Genomic DNA, 20370 nt, shown 5'->3' on the forward strand with positions numbered 1-20370 from the left:
GTCACTGCAGTAAGCTGACTCAAGTTCAAGGTGGTGAGTGGTTGCGCTAATGGTGGAGCAGCAAGTGGTTGTGCTGGCGGCGGTGCAGTGCTGCTACTAGCTGCAGTAGTGGCAAGGGGATCAGAGTGTGACATATGATGTGCAGCAGGCGGAATGGATCCTGAGTCCTCGGACAATGTGACTGGAGGTTTGTTTTGGCAGACCCAATTGCCTCGGGACTTCCATGGCATCATGTGGTGAATGGCCTCAAAATGCAGGAAGCTCTTGTTCTTGAACAGTTTTGCAGCTTTATGGATCTTTCAAAATAATACAGGGTGAGTTGCAAGTATAGTTGAGACAGCCGCTACATACCTTGACAAAATTCATCCATGTTGCTTCATACTCTAACAAAATTCCTGCACCATCCACATCACTCCATGAGAATCCAGACACATTCTTGATTTCGAGGACACCGTAATAAAAGGTCTTCAGCTACAGAAATTACAATCAGTATTAACACCATGCAGCGTGCTGGCACACCCGTAGTAGTCAGTACTCACATTGGCCCATTTGGTCTGACAACTTGGCCATACCTTCTCACTGCCTTGCTGCTGGTGAAAATTGTCCTTGAGATGCTGGGCGGCACCCTGGAAAACTGTTTTCTTGAAGTTTGTGCCGGTGGCATCACCTGTGGTGCTCATGTGTTGTTGGAGGTACTGGATCAAGGCAGCTTCCTGCTCAGTAGTCCAGTAAGCAGCAGGTTTGTGACGTGTAGTAGTAGAGGGTGCATCAACCTGGCCTTTGGATCAAAGGGAATGGCTTGATCATGAGCTCAATGAGTGAGATCTTGTCATGATAACGATGTGTTGTCAGCGTAAGTATGGAGTGCACCGTTCCACCGAGTGGCATCCGGGATTCTCCTGGAGAGTCCCACAGCAAAATCACATGATGAATGTTTGAATTTTGAATGTGAAATTCGCTGTCCAAATGGCACCTTATATATTTCATCCTTGATCCTCCATGTCCTACTGACAACTGTAATGAATCCTCAACCACAACTCCTGCATTTTGTGCCCCCATGGCCAGGAACTCATGTTGGAAATACACTAAGGTAGTACAAATCTAAGTACAAATCTAAGTGCAAAAAGACAAATGGGGACACATACCTCAGTGTTGGGAATCAATGACTGAGGTATGCAAACAACAACCAGGAGAATACTTATGTTAGAATGAAGAACAGAGATTGAATGTGAAGTGATTCTGAAACATTGTGTCATCAAGGATGCGTGCTGCTGATCAATAGTAAAGCCTGATGAGCAAAATAAGTTGAGCTTGTTACCACGGTTGGCAGAGTGTCAAGAAAATCAAACATAACTTGATGCAGTGATGAATTCTGAAATGTTGTGTCATCAAGGATACAACTAATACTGATATTAGACTACAACATACTGCTTTCAGATCTGCTCTTCCGGTCTGACATCAGGAAAAAAGGTGACTACATAGTACTATATAGTCAGGGTAGTGCGAGTAGCCCCATCATCAAGTCCCCTCTATGTGCTCACCATAGAATCCTGTAGTAGCTACCAGTAGCTACCAGGTACTACTGTAGTCTGTCAGAGTGCTACTATAAGCAGCTATATAAAACCTTGGAACATGCAGTTACTGTTGGAATCTGAATCGCTCGTAGTGTGCTTACTTAATCAGTGGTACATATGTCAGTCACTATGTTCATAGTACCTTACCGACTTACGATGACAACGGGATTTCAACATAAGTAGGTTACACCCTGACTGCTGGGGTGGTCAAGAATTCAGCAGGGCATGAAGGGCTGCACTGCACACAGACCGACAGGTGAAGGGCTAACCTTGTCGGGACCGGACAGATCATTTTTCGGAATTCAAATTATTTTTTTTGTTGCTTGTTGATTATTGTCCCTACTACTATGTCAATTTCAGAAAGATTCTATTCATCTCCCAAGCTCAATGACACCAACTACACCACCTGGAGCATACACATGAAGGCAGTCCTCATCAAAAAGGGCCACTGGTCCCTCGCCTCTGGGAAAGAGACATTGGATGCATCCATCCAAGCTGATGCTGACAAACTTGCCACATTCCAGCAGTGCCAGCTTGAAGCCTGCTCAGAGCTCATTCTCGCAGTTGAAGACAGCCAACTCCCACACATGGATGGTGATGACCCCAAGGTTATTTGGGATGAGCTAGTCAAAGTGCATCATGCTCGAGGTCTATCTACCCAGCTTGCTGCCATTCACAAATTTGTCCGCTTGGAGAAAAAGGCTGACCAATCCATGTCTTCCTGGATCGGCGATGTTTGTGCGCTTGCGCACCACCTGAAATGTGTTGAAATCACACTTCCTGACATCTTCATTATCATTGTCCTCACTTCTGGACTCCCATCAGAATACGAGCCTGTTGTTGTTGCACTTGATGCAGTTGACTCAGCTAAACTCACTCTTGATGTCGCAATTGCTCAGCTCCTCAATGAAGAAGAGCACCATATTAGTCAGCAGCTGATGGCTGAATACAGATCCTCCGCTACAGATCCCGAGAGCGCTGCCTATGCCGCTTGTACACCAAATGTTACATGCTTTGGTTGTGGACAAAAAGGTCACTATGTTAAGGATTGCAAAAGGAGGACCTTGGAGAATGTGGAAGCCAAGGTGGCAGTTACTCATGGTCCAGATTTGTCAGATGAGCTGGAAGGTGTCTGGTGAGGAGAGTTGCATTTTTCTTGTTCATCCTGGACTTTCTTGCGATTCAGGGGGTGTGTTAGGTTAGTTACCCTTCTACATTACACTGAAATACTCACTGGCTTGCAGACCAAAGCTTGAGTCAGAGCCTATGATCCTGATCCCTCCGTATCATCAAACACCTGGCCCTATCACAGCTTTGCAGACTTACATGAACAAACTAATTGTGGAGTGTTGGGAGGCAGAAGTGAAAGCCTGTGAGCAAGCAAAAAAACTGAAACTGTTAGAAGTAGCACCAGGCCCAGCTATTAGCATCTTACAAGCAAGCATGCAAAGGCTCGTCATTGAGCACTGGGATGCAGAAGTGAAGCATTGCTGAGGAAGCCAAACGGGCGCAACTTTTAGAGGTTCTTCTGGCCACCCATGGTATCCTCAAAACTAGTGTAGCACATTAAGTTATCTACTCTCAGAGACAAAAAATTGACATACTTCATGCCAAAATTTGCACAGTATTGGTTATTAGCTCTCTTGATCTTGTTCTCTCGCTGGACAAGGAAAGAAATTGACATACAGTATTGGTTATTAGCTCTCTCGATCTTGTTCTCTCACTGGATGAGGAAAGAAATTGACATACTTCATACCGAGAAGTATTGGTTATTAGCTCTCTTGATCTTGTTCTCTCGCTGGACGAGGAAGATTGTAATGGAGGTTGCAAACAACACACCATGACTCACGACACACTGTGTTGGAAACTAGGCAAGATGTAAGTATCATTTGAACCAATCAGATAAGAGCATGTACACCAGAAATATCAGTTGAGCTGGTCAGCAGGATAGCCAGTACCAGTTCTGGATCTCTGCATATCTTACTGTAGACAGGATGTAGAAAAACCAGGGTAAGCACTCCTCATGGATCGTCCACCAAAAGAAAACTTACTGTATCTGATTGTGGCATGACACATGGATCAAGTCTAAACCCAGATCTAGTTGTGGTGTGGCATCCAGTAACTGCACCCAGTTTGAGTCTAGACCAGGCCATTGAAAAAAACTGCGCATACAATAAGGCAAGCCACACAAGACCAGGAACACTTACCTACCATGTCGCAGTGCTGCACATTTTGTGGCAAGGAGCTCCCTATAAGGGGGGGGCATCAAGAGACACATAACTAACCACCTTAAATGTAGAAGCGCATGGGAGTTAATGATCGAAGAAAAAGACTTGGAAGTCACTGCAGAGATCCACAATGTTAGCAACTCATTTTCCCCACTTTGCCACTCACGGTCCAACTCTTTCAATGCTGATAAACATAATCCAGCAGTGCCAAAAAGTCGGTGTGTGACAGTTGAGGATGTTGCTGACAAAGGTGAGGTTGTAGAAGGTGGTGGGAGACATTTCAAGCAATGTTCTGATGCTGGATGGGCACTGCAGGAAGGGGAAACTGACTTTGAAAGGTGTTGGAAGTACAAGGAAGGCATGGGTGAGGACGAGTGGGCTCCATTTTTTGATGAGTATGTACCCTATCACATTTATAACCTCTGCCTGACTTTAGCTGCCAGGGAAGAATGGGGTCTCATTGAGTGGCTTATAAAAAGCCTTGGGCAGACTTGAACTGATGAATTTCTAAAGTTACTGATCGTAAGTTTGACATTGAGCACCCAAAAAATGTACTGACCAGCATGATAGACACAAAACTGAATGCAACCTTCATTTCACAACAACCAGTCATTTCTCAAGAAGGTTGATGAACTCCTGCATGGAGCCGCCTGGAGCTGTAAGAAAATTAGCATTCAAGGAAATAGAAAAGACAAAAAAGGCGAACCGTTGCATGAAGATGTCGAAATTTGGATGCGCAATCCTGTGGAGTGCGATAGCCACACCACAAAGAAAGAACATCACCAAAAGTCCTAAACTTAGGTAAGACGTGATCAGGTCTTATCATCCGGTATCAGCCTCACCACAGTCACCATGGCCTATCAGCTCAGACCAGCCTCAGGTTATTCTAGATGGTCAGATCATGAAACTGATTTTTGCTCATTTGACCATCAGCTGATGGGTCATGCATCATAACGGACATGTGGTGACTGCTTAGCAGGCCTGAGCAATTTCAGACACCTTACAATAGCTTATTGCAGTAGAATGGTATTATAAGCACGTATCATTGTTGTAGTACATGACATTGATTATACACACTGAGCTACTGTAAATGCGAGTGAACTAGGAACTTGTTGTACAAGCATGGGAGAAATGAACTGCGAAGTGACCAGAGGGAATATGCAAATGCAAAAGTGAATGTCCGAACCATGGAGAATCGTACAGTGAGAGCAATCGGTGAGTGACGGGAGACATGAGTATGTAAATGATGCATCAAATGAGCTGGACTGTATTGTGGTATCAGAAAAATATCTAGAAAAAGAGTGAGTACATACCGGAGAACACCAACTACTTTCTTCCTTTGCATTTCTTAGTAGCGGTGGTGGTAGTCTTCTTTCGGCCCTTCCTGCCACGCTTTGAAACAACTGGGCTGTCCGGCACAGACTCAGCTTTGCTGAGTGAGCTGTCACTGTTGCCGTCAACCTCCAACTCCTCTGACTTTCGCTTCTTGGTCTTGTCGGATGTAGGAGCAGGAGTATCAGGCTTCGGAGGGGGGACAGACGCCAGGGAAGGTGTGGAAGAAGAGCTCGTGCCAGCTGGTCAGATGGGACGCGGTTTAGGGATGGACTTCCGCTGCGGGGAAAGAGTGGGTATCTCCTCGGAAGGTGGAGAAGTAGTGGGCGGGAGGTAGCGGGCATGGAGGTAACGGGTGTGGAGGTAGCAGGCGTGGAGGTGATGGGCGTGGAAGTAGTGGCCGTGGAAGGATGCACTGTCAAAATGTCGGGATCACCAGTAGGCTCGGCTTCAACTGGGGGAATGACAGAGGCGGCAGACTGAAAATAAAGATGTATTAGTTGGAAATGTCATACTAGGATAGACAATGAAAAAACCTGGACTTCGTGCCGCTGCACACTTTGCAGATTGCTTCCTCATGAGAATGAGGTCAGTCGTCATCCTCGTCGTCATCAATGACATCGAACAATGGGACACCCCGTTTATTGCCAAAGACCGTCCTTGGTATAATTAGTATCGTAAACACAAAAAAAAATTGTACTGACTTGTTCCACCATTCCAGAAGTTCCTCAGCCCACACTTCATCAAACGGCTCTCGGATTGCTTTGATCGTGCAGTAGTATGCGTCGCAGGTAGCTGTAGTTCCCATCTGTCTCTTGCCATTTGTTGCATGATGAGATTCCAAAGCGACTCTAGAATACAAATGAGACCTTAATGCATTTGACACCAAAGTACATACCTGAACAAGTGCATAGGCAATGTGTTCGGCCTCGACCTTATACATGCCATGCAATTTCGCATTGCCGGAGCGCGTGACAGACAGCTCTCCATTGTCAATGAGGGTGGATGACGGACTAGTATAGATGTGCCGAAGTACCTACATATTATCATATATCATCAAACAAAATAGCGAAAATAAAAGAAATAAAAACATACACACTTTAGAAGGTGACCCCTGAGGAGACCTTCCTGAATGTCTTCGGCATCGAAATCAACACCTGGAGGATCACCAGGGTATGCTAGTGCAGGCCAGGCACCTGCATTCATCCTGATTTCACCATTTTGAAGTTGTTCCTGTACCCTGAGAGACGTGAGTAAGACATCACCATGCCAGTCAAGTAAACACTTACTTCTTCGGATCAGCATGGTATGCGTTCACATGCTTGACCGGACACAACATGCCCGCCAGCTGTGGGTGATTCACACCCATTCTAGCACGGGACTTCTTGTTCTCTGAAAAAATCGGAGGTTCCAGTCCCTTGACCTCAGGTTGGGCGACCGCGTAGTTACCAATGAATGGTTTGAGGTGACTGGCATCCTCAGAGCAGATTTGGCCAATGATTTCCTGCATCTTCTCATAGGGTAAGTATTATAAGATAGTTAGTATTCATTAGAAGATGTACCTCGGATAAAATGCTGTTTAACTCCGTTTCTAACTTGGTTCTGTTGCGGTGACCTCGAATGAGAGTTCAGAGATGAGGGGCAGAAAAGAGGATCCTCTGGTAAGTCTTCAAGTGACGCTCTTGAGCATCTTTAGTCCTGTACAATAGTTAGCATTCATAATAACAACAATAGAAAGAACTTACATGATGCTGAGAGCGTCTTTTCACTCTCTCTTGAGGTCTTCATCCTCAGATTCAGTCGAGGTCTTGGCAGCTTCTTCAGCTTCCATGTACCTGGCAATATGAAAGGTATCCTTGAGGATGACGAACATGTCGATACCACAGGGGATCCAGCGTGCGACATGCATACACTCTTCCCTCCCACTCCGAGTAGGTCCTGATCCTTTCCTATTGATTGAAAATAGTCAGTGTCTTGATCACAAGTAAGGCATCAACTTACTTGTCATTGGTAACCTTACTAGTAGATTTTCTAAGAATATATGCGCTATAAGTGGAACAAAGCAGCCATATATTGATGACGACTTACTTCATAAACTTTTTCTCAAGCTTTTTAGGCTTGGCAGACCCCTTTCGAGACCCTGGGATGTGTAAGACACGTCGCGATCAGCAATCCTTTTGCGAAATACTGATTCTTACCCAAAGAAGACAGCTCATCTACAGATGAGGCGGATGACTCCTCAGAGGACGATGTCCCATCATTGCTACTCTCCGGCTCAGATCGCAAAAGGCTGAGGCTGGAGGATTTCTTGTGGTGTCGGGCCATGACAAAACAAATGGAGAAGATGAAAAGTGATAAGAATTTAGAAAGACTAGGACGTGTCGTGATTGCGTGTTATTTGATGTTATTGATATCGGAGACTCAAATACTCACAGAAACAGATAACCAAAGAGGGAATTTGCGATGAAACAAATGTGCCGAGTGAGGGAAAATTATATGCAGTATGTGGACAAACGCGCGCACGCACAATCAGACGCGACACACAATACAATTGAGCAAGATTTACACAACATGATACAGCTGAGCAAGATCTAAGAACAATGTTGTAATTTACAATGCGAGGGAATCCATTCAATCTTCCAGCACTTCATCGGCTCTTCTAGTTACTTAGTAACTCCAGGGCGCAGTCAGGTTTGCAGGATCTGGATTGGGGTTACCCATGCGCCTGGTGAGAAGGTTGCATGGGGAAGCAATGACAGGCCTGTCAAGATTAACTGAAATTTGAAAATAAAAAGATCAGCGACTTACTGAGATGAAGTCTGATTGGTCGCAGACTCAGCAGGCTCCACAGCCTCCTCAACCTGTTCTCGAATGCGAAATATGATTTTCTGCGAAATTTAAATAAGCTTTAAGATGAATTTGAATATGAGAATATTACCTTGATGCCAGGGGTGTCAATGTTCAAGTTGAAACAGTATGTACCATCCAAAGATACCACATTTCAAATGTCTAGGAATACAATGTCACCAAGGACATTGACAGCAGCATTCCATGACAATGGAGCAGACATATTTAGAGTGATCGATATGAAAGCTTATGAAAGTGGATAAAATGGGGATAGTCGAGGACGTTATGTCCTGCAAGTTACCGATTCAGATGGAGTTTGAAATTAATATCAACCATTTGAATCACTTGTCCTGAAATCATATGATATTGTATTATCGGCCGCAAAACCTACCATGTGACTACCAGGTGAGTTGCAACCTATTCTGTATTACTGACTATCCTATCCTATATCTACAGCAGGACCATCTCCGCGAATGGAACCCTTCCCTTATGGACGAGCTCACTACCTTTTCCTGCGCCGGCGAAGTCACTGGCGGTGACACCTTTGGGTCCCCATACATGTGAGTCATCATTCAACTCACCACTGGCACCAATTGATCGCCTTTACAGGCCTCACTGATCTGAAGCATTTGAATGGCGCGCTGAGATCTGCATTGGCATCTTATATCATGTGGATATGCGGCTCAGAGTAAGTGTTCCTTGGTATATCTCACTGGTCCTGGTATGTTCTGTCTCTCACCTAAATTTTTGAATGACGACTCACTGTTGTAGATGGTCCTAATTGTAGATTTATATGTACTGTATTCAGCCTGCGCAATAACATTTGTTTTGCAGCCATGCATGTTTGATCGAGCTAAGTGTAGGGTTATAAAAGTGGCCCACCCCCTCCTGCACATTCGCTACCTGGTCCAATGGACTTGCCTGTTTGCATCAGGTGCGGCAAGACATTCCCAGCCCAAAAGTCTCTCTCTGCGCATGCTGCTCGCTGCAAAAAACAAATTACTGAAACTAGCAGATTCAGTGCAGCACAGCAGCAAAAAGAAATGCGAGTTGGAAAAGACTCATGGCAAGAAGTCCAGCGAGCACGCAGTGAGCGTGCAGAGGTAATTCAGGTAGGGATAGATGTCGAAGAACAATTGGACTATGGAGGAATGGATGTTGACCATGCCATTTCCGAGCAGGTGAGTTATAATAACAAATCTATTAAACTATGCTAATTCTATAAGGTCGAGGATGTTGCAGGACCATCAAACATCCCCCGTTCACCCTCACTTCCCCCAGTCACTTCAAAGCGCTCTGGACGTACAGTACGCATGCCTTGGCACTTCATCGACTACCTCCCTGGATCAGCCACGCACCTCGCACATATGCCTCCCACTAACCGGCAGCAACAAGGGCGTGTTCTGCACGAAGCAGATTAATCTCATCATGTTCCAGCACCATCTCCATCCCCAGCACCTTCTTCTGAGCCAGAAGATCCCTGCCCTGCGCTCATCCCTTTCCAGACCGAACCCGACACCATGGGTCTTTATCACGTGTACCCAACACGTCCCACTTTAGCTCCAGAGGGTCTCTTGACCTTGGAGGGTGTTACTGATGCTCCCACATTAGATGGGGAGCACGTTAATGAAGGTGTTCATCCAGGACTTCCTTCACCTGGAATTACCTCCGATCAGCTTTTTGAAGCTTTTACAAACCCTTCAGCAGGTATTTTGATGGCATGGCAGTACACTGGAACAAACGAGAAATCTGGTGCTGAGTGGGATCATCTCGTGCATTTCCTTAAGGACCCTCTTTTCAGACTGGAAGACCTGGGCAGCTTGAATCACACATGCGAACTCAAACGATTGGATGAATACCTCAAGAATAAAGCTAACCCTCTTTGAGAAGAGTATGGATGGCGCCAATCTACTGTCAAGATCCACCTGCCAAAAGAAAAAGAGAAGCTTAAATCAGAAAACGACGCACCAGAGCTTGAGATTCCGGGTGTTCATCACTGTTGCCTTACTGATCTCATAACGCGCGTGTTCAAAAATGAGGTCTCGAAGACCTTCAATATGACGTCATTCCAACAATACTGGAAGACCCCTGATAACCGTGATATTAAAGTTTTTTCTGAGTCTTATTCCTCCCCTGCCATGCTTGAAGCTTATGCAGAAATCAATGCCCTCCTGCATGAACCTGGAGACGAGCTTGAGCGTGTTGTCGCCTCGGTCATGGTTTGGTCGGATGCAACCCACCTGGCTAACTTCGGAGATGCATCTCTCTGGCCATTTTACGTGTATTTTGGTAACCAGTCCAAGTACACACGAGGAAAGCCGACAGCTCGGGCGTGCCATCATTTGGCATACATTCCTACGGTATGTATCTTTATATATCTTTAACATTTTGCTTACTCGCTCTCTCAGCTTCCTAAGAATATACAGGAGATCTATATGGATATATTTGGCGAGCCAACAACAGCCAGTGTGCATACTCACCTCAAACGAGAGTTGATGCACGCTATATGGAGTTTAATCTTGAATGGAAAATTTATGGAAGCATACAAGCATGGACTAGTGATCCAGTGTTCTGATGGGATCACGCGGCGAGTATTTCCGCGTTTTTTCTCTTATTCTGCTGATTATCCTGAAAAGTAAGTACTAACTAATGTTAAGTATGAATTGCAAGGCATTGATATATTATCTAGGATTCTATTAGTGACTATCAAATTCCTAGGGCAGTGCTCATGCCCCCGCTGTCTTGTGAAAAAGACAGATGTTTGCAAGCTGGGGATGAAGCTCAATATGAGGCGGCGGGCCACACGTGAGCGCGTCAACAATGCAACATGTCGACGACATGTTGAAGAAGCCCGGGCATTAATTTTCCAGCTTGGAGTGCCAGTAGATGGTGCTCGTGTCAAAGCAATCCTCGACGATGAATCATACATTCCGATACGGGTAAGTAGTCTTATGTACTCATTGTGCAAATGCCTGACAACTGGTTTTAGAACACTTTTTCGGAGCGATTTGAGAGACATGGACTCAATATGTTCAAGCTATGGGTGGTTGAACCAGCTTCACAAGTTTGAGATAGGGTCTTGGAAGGCCTTATTCACCCATCTCATGCGAATACTTCATGCTGCTGGGGGGACTGCAATTCAGAAGCTCAACGAGCGGTAAGCTTTTTGATTTTCAATTTATACCAGGCCTGAACTATGTCATTTTAGGTACCGAGCAATGCCCACATTCGGGAGAGGGACCATCCGCCGTTTTCACACCAATGCATCCGCCATGAAGAAACTTGCTGCCCGCGACTTCGAGGATCTATTACAGGTAAGTAGTTCGTTTAGCCTTACAATTTGCCTCACAGTTTGACCCAATTTTTGTTCTCTAGTGTGTGATACCTGTATTCGAAGGGCCTGCTGCCAAAGGAACACAATATCATTGTGCTCGACATGCTATTTGACCTGGCTGTGTGGCATGGGTATGCGAAACTACGTATGCATACTGGACGACACACTGGATTTTTTCGACACAGCTACCATTGTACTCGGTCAGTCAGTCCGAAAATTCGCGAAGACCACATGCAATCACTACCATACCACTGAACTCCCTCATGAACATGCAGCACGAGGATGACGCGAGGCAGCACTGGCTGCTAAACAGCCACAGGTACCTACAAAGGGAAAGGAGAGGGCTGGTTCGAAATTCAAGCCTCTCAATCTTTCGACTTATAAATTTCACGCACTCGGAGATTATGCTGATATGATTCGGCGCACCGGTACCACAGACAACTACAGCACACAGCCAGTAAGTATATTTCCACTCGAACAGTTCTAATATCAAGTTCATGTTTGTATTATTAGGGCGAGCTGGAGCATAAACGAGCCAAGCGTTGGTACCCAAGAACACCCAAAAATCAAACTATGGTTGCTACTATGATGCACCTTGAGGCTCGAGAGCACATCATTGCCAAGATCAATAAACAACGAGAGGAAATAGCACATCCCCCGATGCAACAGGCGCCATGCGAGCGCACATCTCCTGCCTTGCATTACCATATCTCAAAATATGCAAGAAGTTCTTACGACATCACTGCATGGCTCAGTGGACTCACAGGAGACCCGGCAATTAAGGTAAGTTGAAATGATCATTGTATGAATAGTTTTATTAACCCAATGCTCAGAGCTTCATACCACGCCTCCAAGACCATTTGTTGGGCTGAATTCACAGCATTGATTATTCAGGGGACGAGCAGGAATTCTCTGATGACGACAGGAACCAGATTGTTCTTGCCAACAACCAGCTTTTTGAACACAGTGTCCTATGGATCAACTACACTACTCACGACCTTCGGAGAGAACAAGACTCAATTAACTTGTGCACTCATGCTGACATTATAGTATTGTCACACGAGGATGACAACGATCGACATCCATACTGGTACGCTCGCGTGGTCAAGATTTTCCATGTTAATGTTTGGTATTACGGTCCGGGCAGTAGCAATGTACAAACACCAACACGCATGGACGTAATTTTCGTGCACTGGTTCAGTCGTGATACCATGTTCAAAGCTGGTTGGTCAGCGAAATGACTCCATCGCATTGGTTTTTTCAAGTGCGATGACCCGGATAGCTTTGGCTTTGTTGATCCGGATCAAGTGATCCGTTCTGTTCATTTGATTCCGGGATTCGAACATGGCCATACTGACACCAGACTCGGCCCCTCATTTGTACGTCCAGCAGAGGATGACGATGAAGATTTTTTGTATTTCTATGTTAATCAGTACCTGTTTTCTATTTAATTGGTATTGCTATACACTGATATAATGAATAGCTTTGTTGATCGTGATATATTTATGCACTTCCATGGAGGTGGTGTCGGTCACCAGGTCACACGAGAGTGGGATGAATTCTTGCGACATGATGGTGCTGTGGTTTCTGTTGACAACGATGAAGACCTGGAGTTTGAGGTTGGCGACAATGACGACGATGAGGATGGCGAGGATGATGGGGATGATGGCGAGGATGACGAAGATGATGGCGACAATGACAACGACGGCGAGGATGGTTGTGAAGAGGGAATCGATGATGAAGATCAAATTAGGGCTGACGAGGGAGAAGAGCTTGATGACGATATTCTCACACAGGAGGGATATGGAGCTTTGTAACATTACATTCGAGATACACACTTATCACATTTAATCAGACTTAGGGCACATACTAAGGGAATATCAGATACGGACGAGACTTATAGCAGAATATCATTTGAGTCCAAGTATAATGTATACATGAATCCACGATGGACTTGACAAGCTCCTTCCATTGACCGTGTGTTCGAAGTGGACTGTGTGTATTGCGCAGAATATCAGGGAGGGATCAAACTTAGAGCGGTATATCATTGGCATATCAGGATGACAGAAGCATCTCATTTGCATAGCACTCACAGAAACAACGGTAAGCTTCGAACTACTCGACGTCATGATGATCGAGCGCTGGCGTCATCTTTTCAACACTCATAACCCTTGACCCAGAAAATCTCGTGACCGTCAGCCTAATAAGGTAATACCTGTTTTCTGGACTTTTGGTGATGAAAGTGTGTCAGCAGTTGGTTCAACTTCGTGGTGATGAAGTCGACAGAAATTCAGATAGGAATTTTAGGCCGAAGCTGTTGTGGATTCAATGGCGCAACCAAGGGCAAGAGAATGCTCCAATTGTAAGTGTTCGAGAGTCCAAGCTTCCCGTACGGGCTGCTTGGACCTTGTCATACTGGGGATCATTTTTGTTTTGCCCCCAGCGCATCCCGAGGGGGTTTGAAGTCGAAAATTTGTGCGGTTGGCACCAGATCCTTCACAAGCTCATTGTAAAAGTGTGACAGTGCATCTGCAATAACATTCTGCTGGCCTGGAATATGCTCAACCTGAAGGTCAACATTACAAGAAATCAAGACGTCCATAGCTGATATCAACAATGAATTATAGGCAGGCCGTGCGTGAAGGGAGTCGAACATTGCGACTGTGTTGGAATTGTCTGTGTAGACGAGTAGTTTTGCTGGAGTTTCATCCATATTAGAGAGAGCATGGATAGCGGAACATACTGCCAATGCTTCGAAGAAGAAAATAGTGTCCCGAGGAGCATCACCAGGCAATGGTGACTGACATGCAAAATTCTCATCTGGAAACCAAAGACCCATTCCAACTGCTGATGCATCAGTGTAGACAACAATGACATCATCTCTCAAAGGATCAAAGTCTAAACATCTGAAAAGATGTAGACCGTCTAGATATTCAATATGATCAGCGAGCCAATGCAACTCCTGGAGTAGAGTGTTATTGACATGTATTTGAGCGAAGACATTGTTCTTCCCTCGGATTTTGTCGTAGAGCACCGACAAACCCAGCTTCAATAAAGGAAAGTCATTGAAGCTCCATTCGCACCAAACCGCAAGACACTAAAATTCATGCAGTGACCAATGGTGGTTTCTCTGCGTGAAACAATGTAATTCTGTAACCAACTCGGCCTTCTTATGAGGTGGCAATGTAACCTGCATAGTGTTGGGATCGACTTCAAAACCAATGATAGTCAATGGTGCGCCATATACTTGTTTTGGTCATTCATGCGGGAGATTAAGATCATCCCACAGTTGTAAGAGGCGAGTTTGTTTGGCGGGAAAGTAGCAGTCATAAGGTGCATAATAGAGAACACGTCCAGCGATTTTGAAAGAGAAAGAGTCATCCATATAGGTCTTTAGAGCATCAATGAGAATTTTGTGAATAGCAATCCACATGACGAGAGACATGAATGATATCCAAATTTTTGGTGATCCTCAACCTCCAAAGTTATTGTTACAATCTACGTGTCGTTGACCATGGACTGTGAGGATCTGCTTGACCTGCCATAAAGGATGCATAGGTAATCGGCGAAAAGCTTGTGAGACGTCAGATTTGAACATGACAAGTTTAACCTTGGGATGTTGTTCTCGAAAGCGAAGCAAAGAGGCACCAAGTGAGTGTAGTCCATCAAGCTTAGGACCTTTAATGGCATCCCGGTCAATCATAGAGTTCAGAGAGTACTCGCCCACATTATGATCTACAACCAAGTGAGGTTTGTCGGAATTAGGTTTGGGGACAGTATGCATTGGCACACCGTACATTCCTAGATACAGCTCAGTTCCAAAACTCTGTGATAATTGACCCAAACAAATTTCTTCTCGCATCTGATCCTCAATAAATTGCAGTTGTTCATCAGACTTCAAACAAGTATGTGAGGAGTTGTCATTGATTGATGGATACAAATCATCAGAGGTGTCGGCCCAAGGCCAGAAACCTTGATGCAAAGCTTGACAAACAGAAATGACAAAGGGCTGATTTGGGTGATCCATAAGAAGCTCCTCAAAGCAGTCAACATTGATGGGTGTAACAATACGAAATAGGTCTTGCCTTCGAGCAATAGTCTGAGCAGCATCACTGTGATAGACTTCATGTGAAGGTGGAGAAGGAACAGGATCTGAATATTCAGAAGAGCAAGCAGTGGGACTGAAAAAAATATCCACAGGTGACCAAATAAGGCCCCATCTATGTTGTGGATGTTTGATTGGATGATCAAGTGGATTTGGGCTTGGACTCCTTGAGATGCCTCACTTCAGTGTGACATCGTGCACACAATCTGCCATCTTGCTCATGTGAACAGACATGTGCATAGCGGCAGGTTTGAGCACTGCATGTGCACTCTCCTGAGTTCCATTTTCAACAAGGTTCTCATCGATTGAAGGTAGTCTTATCCCGTGCTGATGCACTGGGCTTTGACTGCTTGTCCTCCTCATGATGTCTTCCATCTGATAAGAAATGGGACTCATATATGTCTGCAAAGGATGCAAAGTCCAATAATTCAACCCTGCGAGAATTTGCAGCTCTGTTCCTGACTGCTTTGTTGAATCTAATGATTCTCTCATGGGCACACGACACTTCGGTCAAATTTGTCATTGATTTATTCTCCATAGGTGGCAAGTTCATCCTCTCAATGAGGGAATGCGAATTTAATAGCTCTTGCTGCTCTATTCCATGCTGCAGACCACTGAGCAGTGGTGGTGATCTTCTTCGAGACTGCCTCAGTAGCGGTGGAGAATTTGATCTCAATGTCACCAATGGTTTCGGTGCATTTGTCAATAGTGCGTGAGGAGGAGATGATGGAATGTACGGTGTCGAGATTGACACATTTACCAGCAACAATTTCTGCCCATCCAGCTTCATAGAATTCTGGGCAGCAATGGTGGTACATGAGCCTTTATCAAACCTCTTTAGGGTCTTGTGACCAGTTGAGAAGGATTTCATTGGTCCGAGTGAGATTGGCCAAGAGCTGACCTCCTTTGAATGATTGCTCAGCTCATCCAAGACAGGTGAGGTCAAGTTTACATCGTTTTCGTACTGGTTCATCTAGCTCAATGGTGGGCTCATTCTCATGGGACTCTCTCTCATGTTCATCCTCTCTAGGAGGGTCGAGGTCTCTTTCCTCAGATTGTCAAGCAGCATCATGTTCCTGAAATGCTCTGGTCCTGTCAAAGTCTCTGGACCATTGTTCAACCATGTCGAAGTATGGAGCCGTGATAAGACTCGGCTTGATCTGAGATTTTGTTTGAGGCAGCTGAGACAACCTTTGTGATAGTGACATTTGCTTCTTGTTTTGAGATGATTGATTATTTGAAATCTTCGACGATGCTGAGGCACTTCTCCACCAAGTCCTGTTGGGAAACAGACAATCCTCCAGCGTTGGTTTGAGATGAAGTCCCTGGTTGTCTTGGGCTGTAAGTGATGCTTGTGTGTTGGAAAATACATTTTGCGAACTAGACATGGAGGTACGACCGAATTCGAAGATAGAATTAGAATTCAATAAATAGCTTAAATTATGGCGCAGGATGTGCGCAAGCAGAGGGTGCTCAATGCTGATGACAGTCGAGATGAAGTCTGTGTCACCAGTGTTTAGGAGACCTAGTCACAGGCATATGTCACAATCAGTGACAAATATGTGCACAGACCTAGGACTTGGCTAGAGCCGAGTGTGAGTCATTGCTTCAACTTGTTTAAATCTATTAAAACTCGATGCAATGATTCACTTGAGGCAGAGAGCATGTTGATTGTGTTATCATGAGAAAAGAGGAAGGAGCGTTATGGCAAACAAAACATGCACAGTGTTTTTTAATGAGTCATGTGATATGATGTAATGTGGCTCGTTTGGACCCCCAGCTTTCAAAAGCTGGGGGTCCAAACAAGCCACATTACATCATATAGCAACAGAACAGCAACAAAGAAATCTCAATTCTCAATCATTACATAATGGCAAGTTGGCAACAGGCAGGCAGCTGTGCAGATACAATGTTTTTACAAATAATAGGTAATACTGTACGAGTCTGTACAGGTATTCAACATTCAATAGCTTCAATATAGTAACCAGGAGTCCTTGTACTCATGTAAAGTCAGATCTAGGTGACCCTAGTCTTTTTCCGGCGCGGAGTAGAAGTAGCTGCATGCAGGGGGGGGCTATTATGTGGGTGCAAACTTGCAATCACATTAGTTCAAAAGTAGGAACATTGTGAGTGGACTACTCACATCCGAGTCGATCTGAGAAGTGGCAGACATGGAGGCACTGCCTCAATTAACCAGGGAGAATGTGAGAATGGAGGGAAATGTGTGATAGGTGCATCAGGCTGGTTGAAATCCAGCAAGCACGCAGCTGGTGCAGATGATGAACAAAGTACGTTATAATTGGGATCCTCTGAGAATGCAAGAGAGCGTGTGTAAATGAGAATCATTGCGAACTCGACAGGAATTCCCTGACACAGATCTTCAATGGTAGTGTTGACTTTACATTTGAGTATTGAAGAGCTGCAAAGTTTGTCTTTGTCGCTGGTTAACCACGGAAGGGAACCATGCAAGAAGTATATTAACATGTATGTAAGTGACTCGAGGTCATCACGACGACCCAGTTCAACTCCCAAGTGATTGTTGACCAAAGCAAATGCAGGAGTGCCAGCAAGACGTTGACCTTGCCGAAATGGAATGTGGACATTGTTTGATGTGTTCCAGAACTCCTTTGCAATCCCAAAATCAATAAGAAAAATGGTGTCACTCAAATCACCAAGCCCCACAACGACATTCTGCAGTTCTATATCACCATGAAAATAATGATGTGAGTGAATATATTTGAGGCGTGAAAGCTGGGAAACAGAGTTAGTGATCTGCACATGCAACAACCCACACATCAACTGACCAGCTGGTCTCCCAGATTCACAACAGTTTCAAGGCTGAATTTGTTGTTGTGGGTAAGGAATAGGACATGTAGTGATGGCCCAAGGAGGTCGAGAACCAGAGCGTGATATGTCAACTCCCTACCAAACCAATGGACATGGGGAATACCAACACCACCTTCAAGGTGTTTCAAAACTTTGTATTTGCATTGCACAGAAGATGAGTGGATGATGGGTTCAAGCTTGATGGCAACTGCATCCTTCTTAATGATGTTTCGTGCACAATACACAACAGCTAATTAGCGGGGTCAAATTGTTGAATCATTGTGTAGTTGGTAATATATGAATGACATACCATATGAACCGGATCCCAAAATGTCTCCCAACCTAAATCTTCCATCAACTTGAACGGGGACCTTAGTATGCATTGTGTATTATACAAAGCAACAATTTGCCTTCCACACGCCGCATGGGTATTTCAGCTTGAACTGGCTTAAGCCAGCTTTAAGCAGTTCAAATATGTTCGGCTTGTGATTGCTGTAACTGGTTCACATGGCTTACAAGTCAAACTGAGTCCATACTCAGTGGCTTGACTCACGTGGATCACCAAACCTCTGGCTTATCGGTAAATACCTAACCGGAGTGGACCGTAGCCAAGCTGTGGCACTACTAACTGTACTGTTCACTTTGTCTGCCCTCAATGTCATATATGGTGTATGGGTTCACCATCTACCATATCTCTACTGTATGTGTACAGCCATCTACCATATATGGTATGGTGTGCAGCCCTACATGTGAGATTTGAATCAAACATTTTTCTTCAGATCTTGCTGTCAGTTAAATGACTTTCTTTTACAATATCAAAATGGTTTGTAAAATGTTGAATTTCGCCCAGGATTTGGCAACTCATCATTTTATTTTTATTTTTGCTGTGTTAAAATGTATAGTCAGAATGTCAGCTTTATCACTAACATTCTGAAACCGGTGAAAAACTCCCAAACTGCCAATGTGTAAGCAGAACCATGGACCGGACCATCGGTTCGGTCCGATAATGGTCCAGTTCTGGTTCAGCCCATGGTTCAAACCGAGAACCGGATCATGCAATTAACACCACTTCCAAACTACTACTATCCCTTAGTCAAATATCATAGTCAAGCTTGCCATCATGATGATGTTCAGTCATTACTCGTTGAATTTCTTTGTGGAGTTTGTCTTGTGTATCTTGAGTATCAATGCTAACATCAATTCATTTCCCTTAGCCATGCAAAAGCATGACACACTAAGCAAGACATCCCACACCAAACACCTCAGGCAGATTGTTCAGGCCGTCCTAATGTCTTCAGAGCGACACTCATGCAATACAAGACTCACCAAGACACAGCGTGTCCGAGCGCAGCAGGACTGCATCCTATGTGAGTTTGGTCAAGCCAGAGATCAAAATTTTCATACTGTCCCTTATTACTTGACAATCGGTTTGAACCAGGTTCAAGAATTCTGCAAGTCCTCGAACCATGGACTTGACCTGGCCATCACTAGCAAGGACCGATGATCAAGACCAAGGCCAGATCGCAAGTGGGGCTTAGTGGGCCAAGTCGTCTGTCAAGCCAGACACTCATCAACTTGGCGCATGGTGTGTTCCCCTTTCTGTTCTGAAGGAGCTCATGGCAGACGGGCTTCATGAGGAAGTCCTTCAGATGATGGAATGGACTGGACTGGACATTATGCTTACTATGGAGCACTGAGTCAGCCGTGTTGTAACATCGAGGCTGTAGCGGCACATTGGTCTTGGCAACCCACTGGCAACGAGGTGCTCACTGCCGGAATTGATGATTGTGACAATGTTGCAGTGAACCTAGTCTATTAGCAGCGCTGCAGCTCGGCAGCCATCACAGTCGATACTGATTGTTATTACATTAGTATGAAGAATCTATATACAACAATTTACATCCTATGGTTTTCAATAGCGTTATGGATTTCAAGAAGAATTGTGTTTTGCCTGTCGATGGCCGCTTCAATCCTACTCACAGCCTGCATCACTTTAGCTAATGATTCACCTTCAAACACCTCAAATTTCCTTCTGATCCTCCTAGTGCATTTCTCGAGCAGAAGCTCAACAACAGGTACTGATGTTGCCCTCACATTAGCAACGTCCTGGCCAAAATTACATGG

The 20370-nt window shown here is 44.8% G+C and overlaps 7 protein-coding genes across 7 annotated transcripts; 5 read left to right on the forward strand and 2 right to left on the reverse strand.

Annotated features, from left to right (window-relative positions):
- Positions 1–1921: 1921 nt before the first annotated feature.
- EDB93DRAFT_1094667 (uncharacterized protein) lies at positions 1922–2200 on the forward strand (the record flags this gene model as incomplete). Its single annotated transcript, XM_041446620.1, has 1 exon — positions 1922–2200. A coding segment is annotated over one exon (279 nt), but the record flags the coding sequence as incomplete, so codon positions are not given.
- An 87-nt stretch (positions 2201–2287) lies between these two features.
- Positions 2288–2713, forward strand: EDB93DRAFT_1094656 (uncharacterized protein; the record flags this gene model as incomplete). The annotated part of the gene is made up of 1 exon (XM_041446617.1): positions 2288–2713. The coding sequence occupies one exon, from the start codon at positions 2288–2290 to the stop codon at positions 2711–2713; it is 426 nt and encodes a 141-aa protein (XP_041302258.1).
- A 1674-nt stretch (positions 2714–4387) lies between these two features.
- On the forward strand, positions 4388–4552 carry EDB93DRAFT_1054527 (uncharacterized protein; the record flags this gene model as incomplete). The annotated part of the gene is made up of 1 exon (XM_041444733.1): positions 4388–4552. A coding segment is annotated over one exon (165 nt), but the record flags the coding sequence as incomplete, so codon positions are not given.
- A 1480-nt stretch (positions 4553–6032) lies between these two features.
- Positions 6033–6566, reverse strand: EDB93DRAFT_1263043 (uncharacterized protein; the record flags this gene model as incomplete). The annotated part of the gene is made up of 3 exons (XM_041454201.1): positions 6033–6170; positions 6230–6374; positions 6424–6566. Coding segments are annotated over 3 exons (426 nt in total), but the record flags the coding sequence as incomplete, so codon positions are not given.
- A 1510-nt stretch (positions 6567–8076) lies between these two features.
- Positions 8077–9402, forward strand: EDB93DRAFT_1108267 (uncharacterized protein; the record flags this gene model as incomplete). The annotated part of the gene is made up of 5 exons (XM_041447822.1): positions 8077–8108; positions 8438–8541; positions 8591–8669; positions 8916–9162; positions 9208–9402. 5 exons carry the CDS (start codon positions 8077–8079, stop codon positions 9400–9402), a joined length of 657 nt encoding a protein of 218 aa, XP_041302261.1.
- Positions 9403–9468: 66 nt separating this feature from the next.
- Positions 9469–9867, forward strand: EDB93DRAFT_1094668 (uncharacterized protein; the record flags this gene model as incomplete). The annotated part of the gene is made up of 1 exon (XM_041446621.1): positions 9469–9867. A coding segment is annotated over one exon (399 nt), but the record flags the coding sequence as incomplete, so codon positions are not given.
- Positions 9868–17446: 7579 nt separating this feature from the next.
- Positions 17447–18629, reverse strand: EDB93DRAFT_1243202 (kinase-like domain-containing protein; the record flags this gene model as incomplete). The annotated part of the gene is made up of 4 exons (XM_041452113.1): positions 17447–17494; positions 17713–18171; positions 18225–18496; positions 18557–18629. 4 exons carry the CDS (start codon positions 18627–18629, stop codon positions 17447–17449), a joined length of 852 nt encoding a protein of 283 aa, XP_041302263.1.
- Between the last annotated feature and the right edge of the window lie 1741 nt (positions 18630–20370).

This window comes from Suillus bovinus, assembly GCF_016758785.1.
Source record: "Suillus bovinus strain UH-Sbo-P2 chromosome Unknown EDB93scaffold_100, whole genome shotgun sequence".
Taxonomy (NCBI): domain Eukaryota; kingdom Fungi; phylum Basidiomycota; class Agaricomycetes; order Boletales; family Suillaceae; genus Suillus; species Suillus bovinus.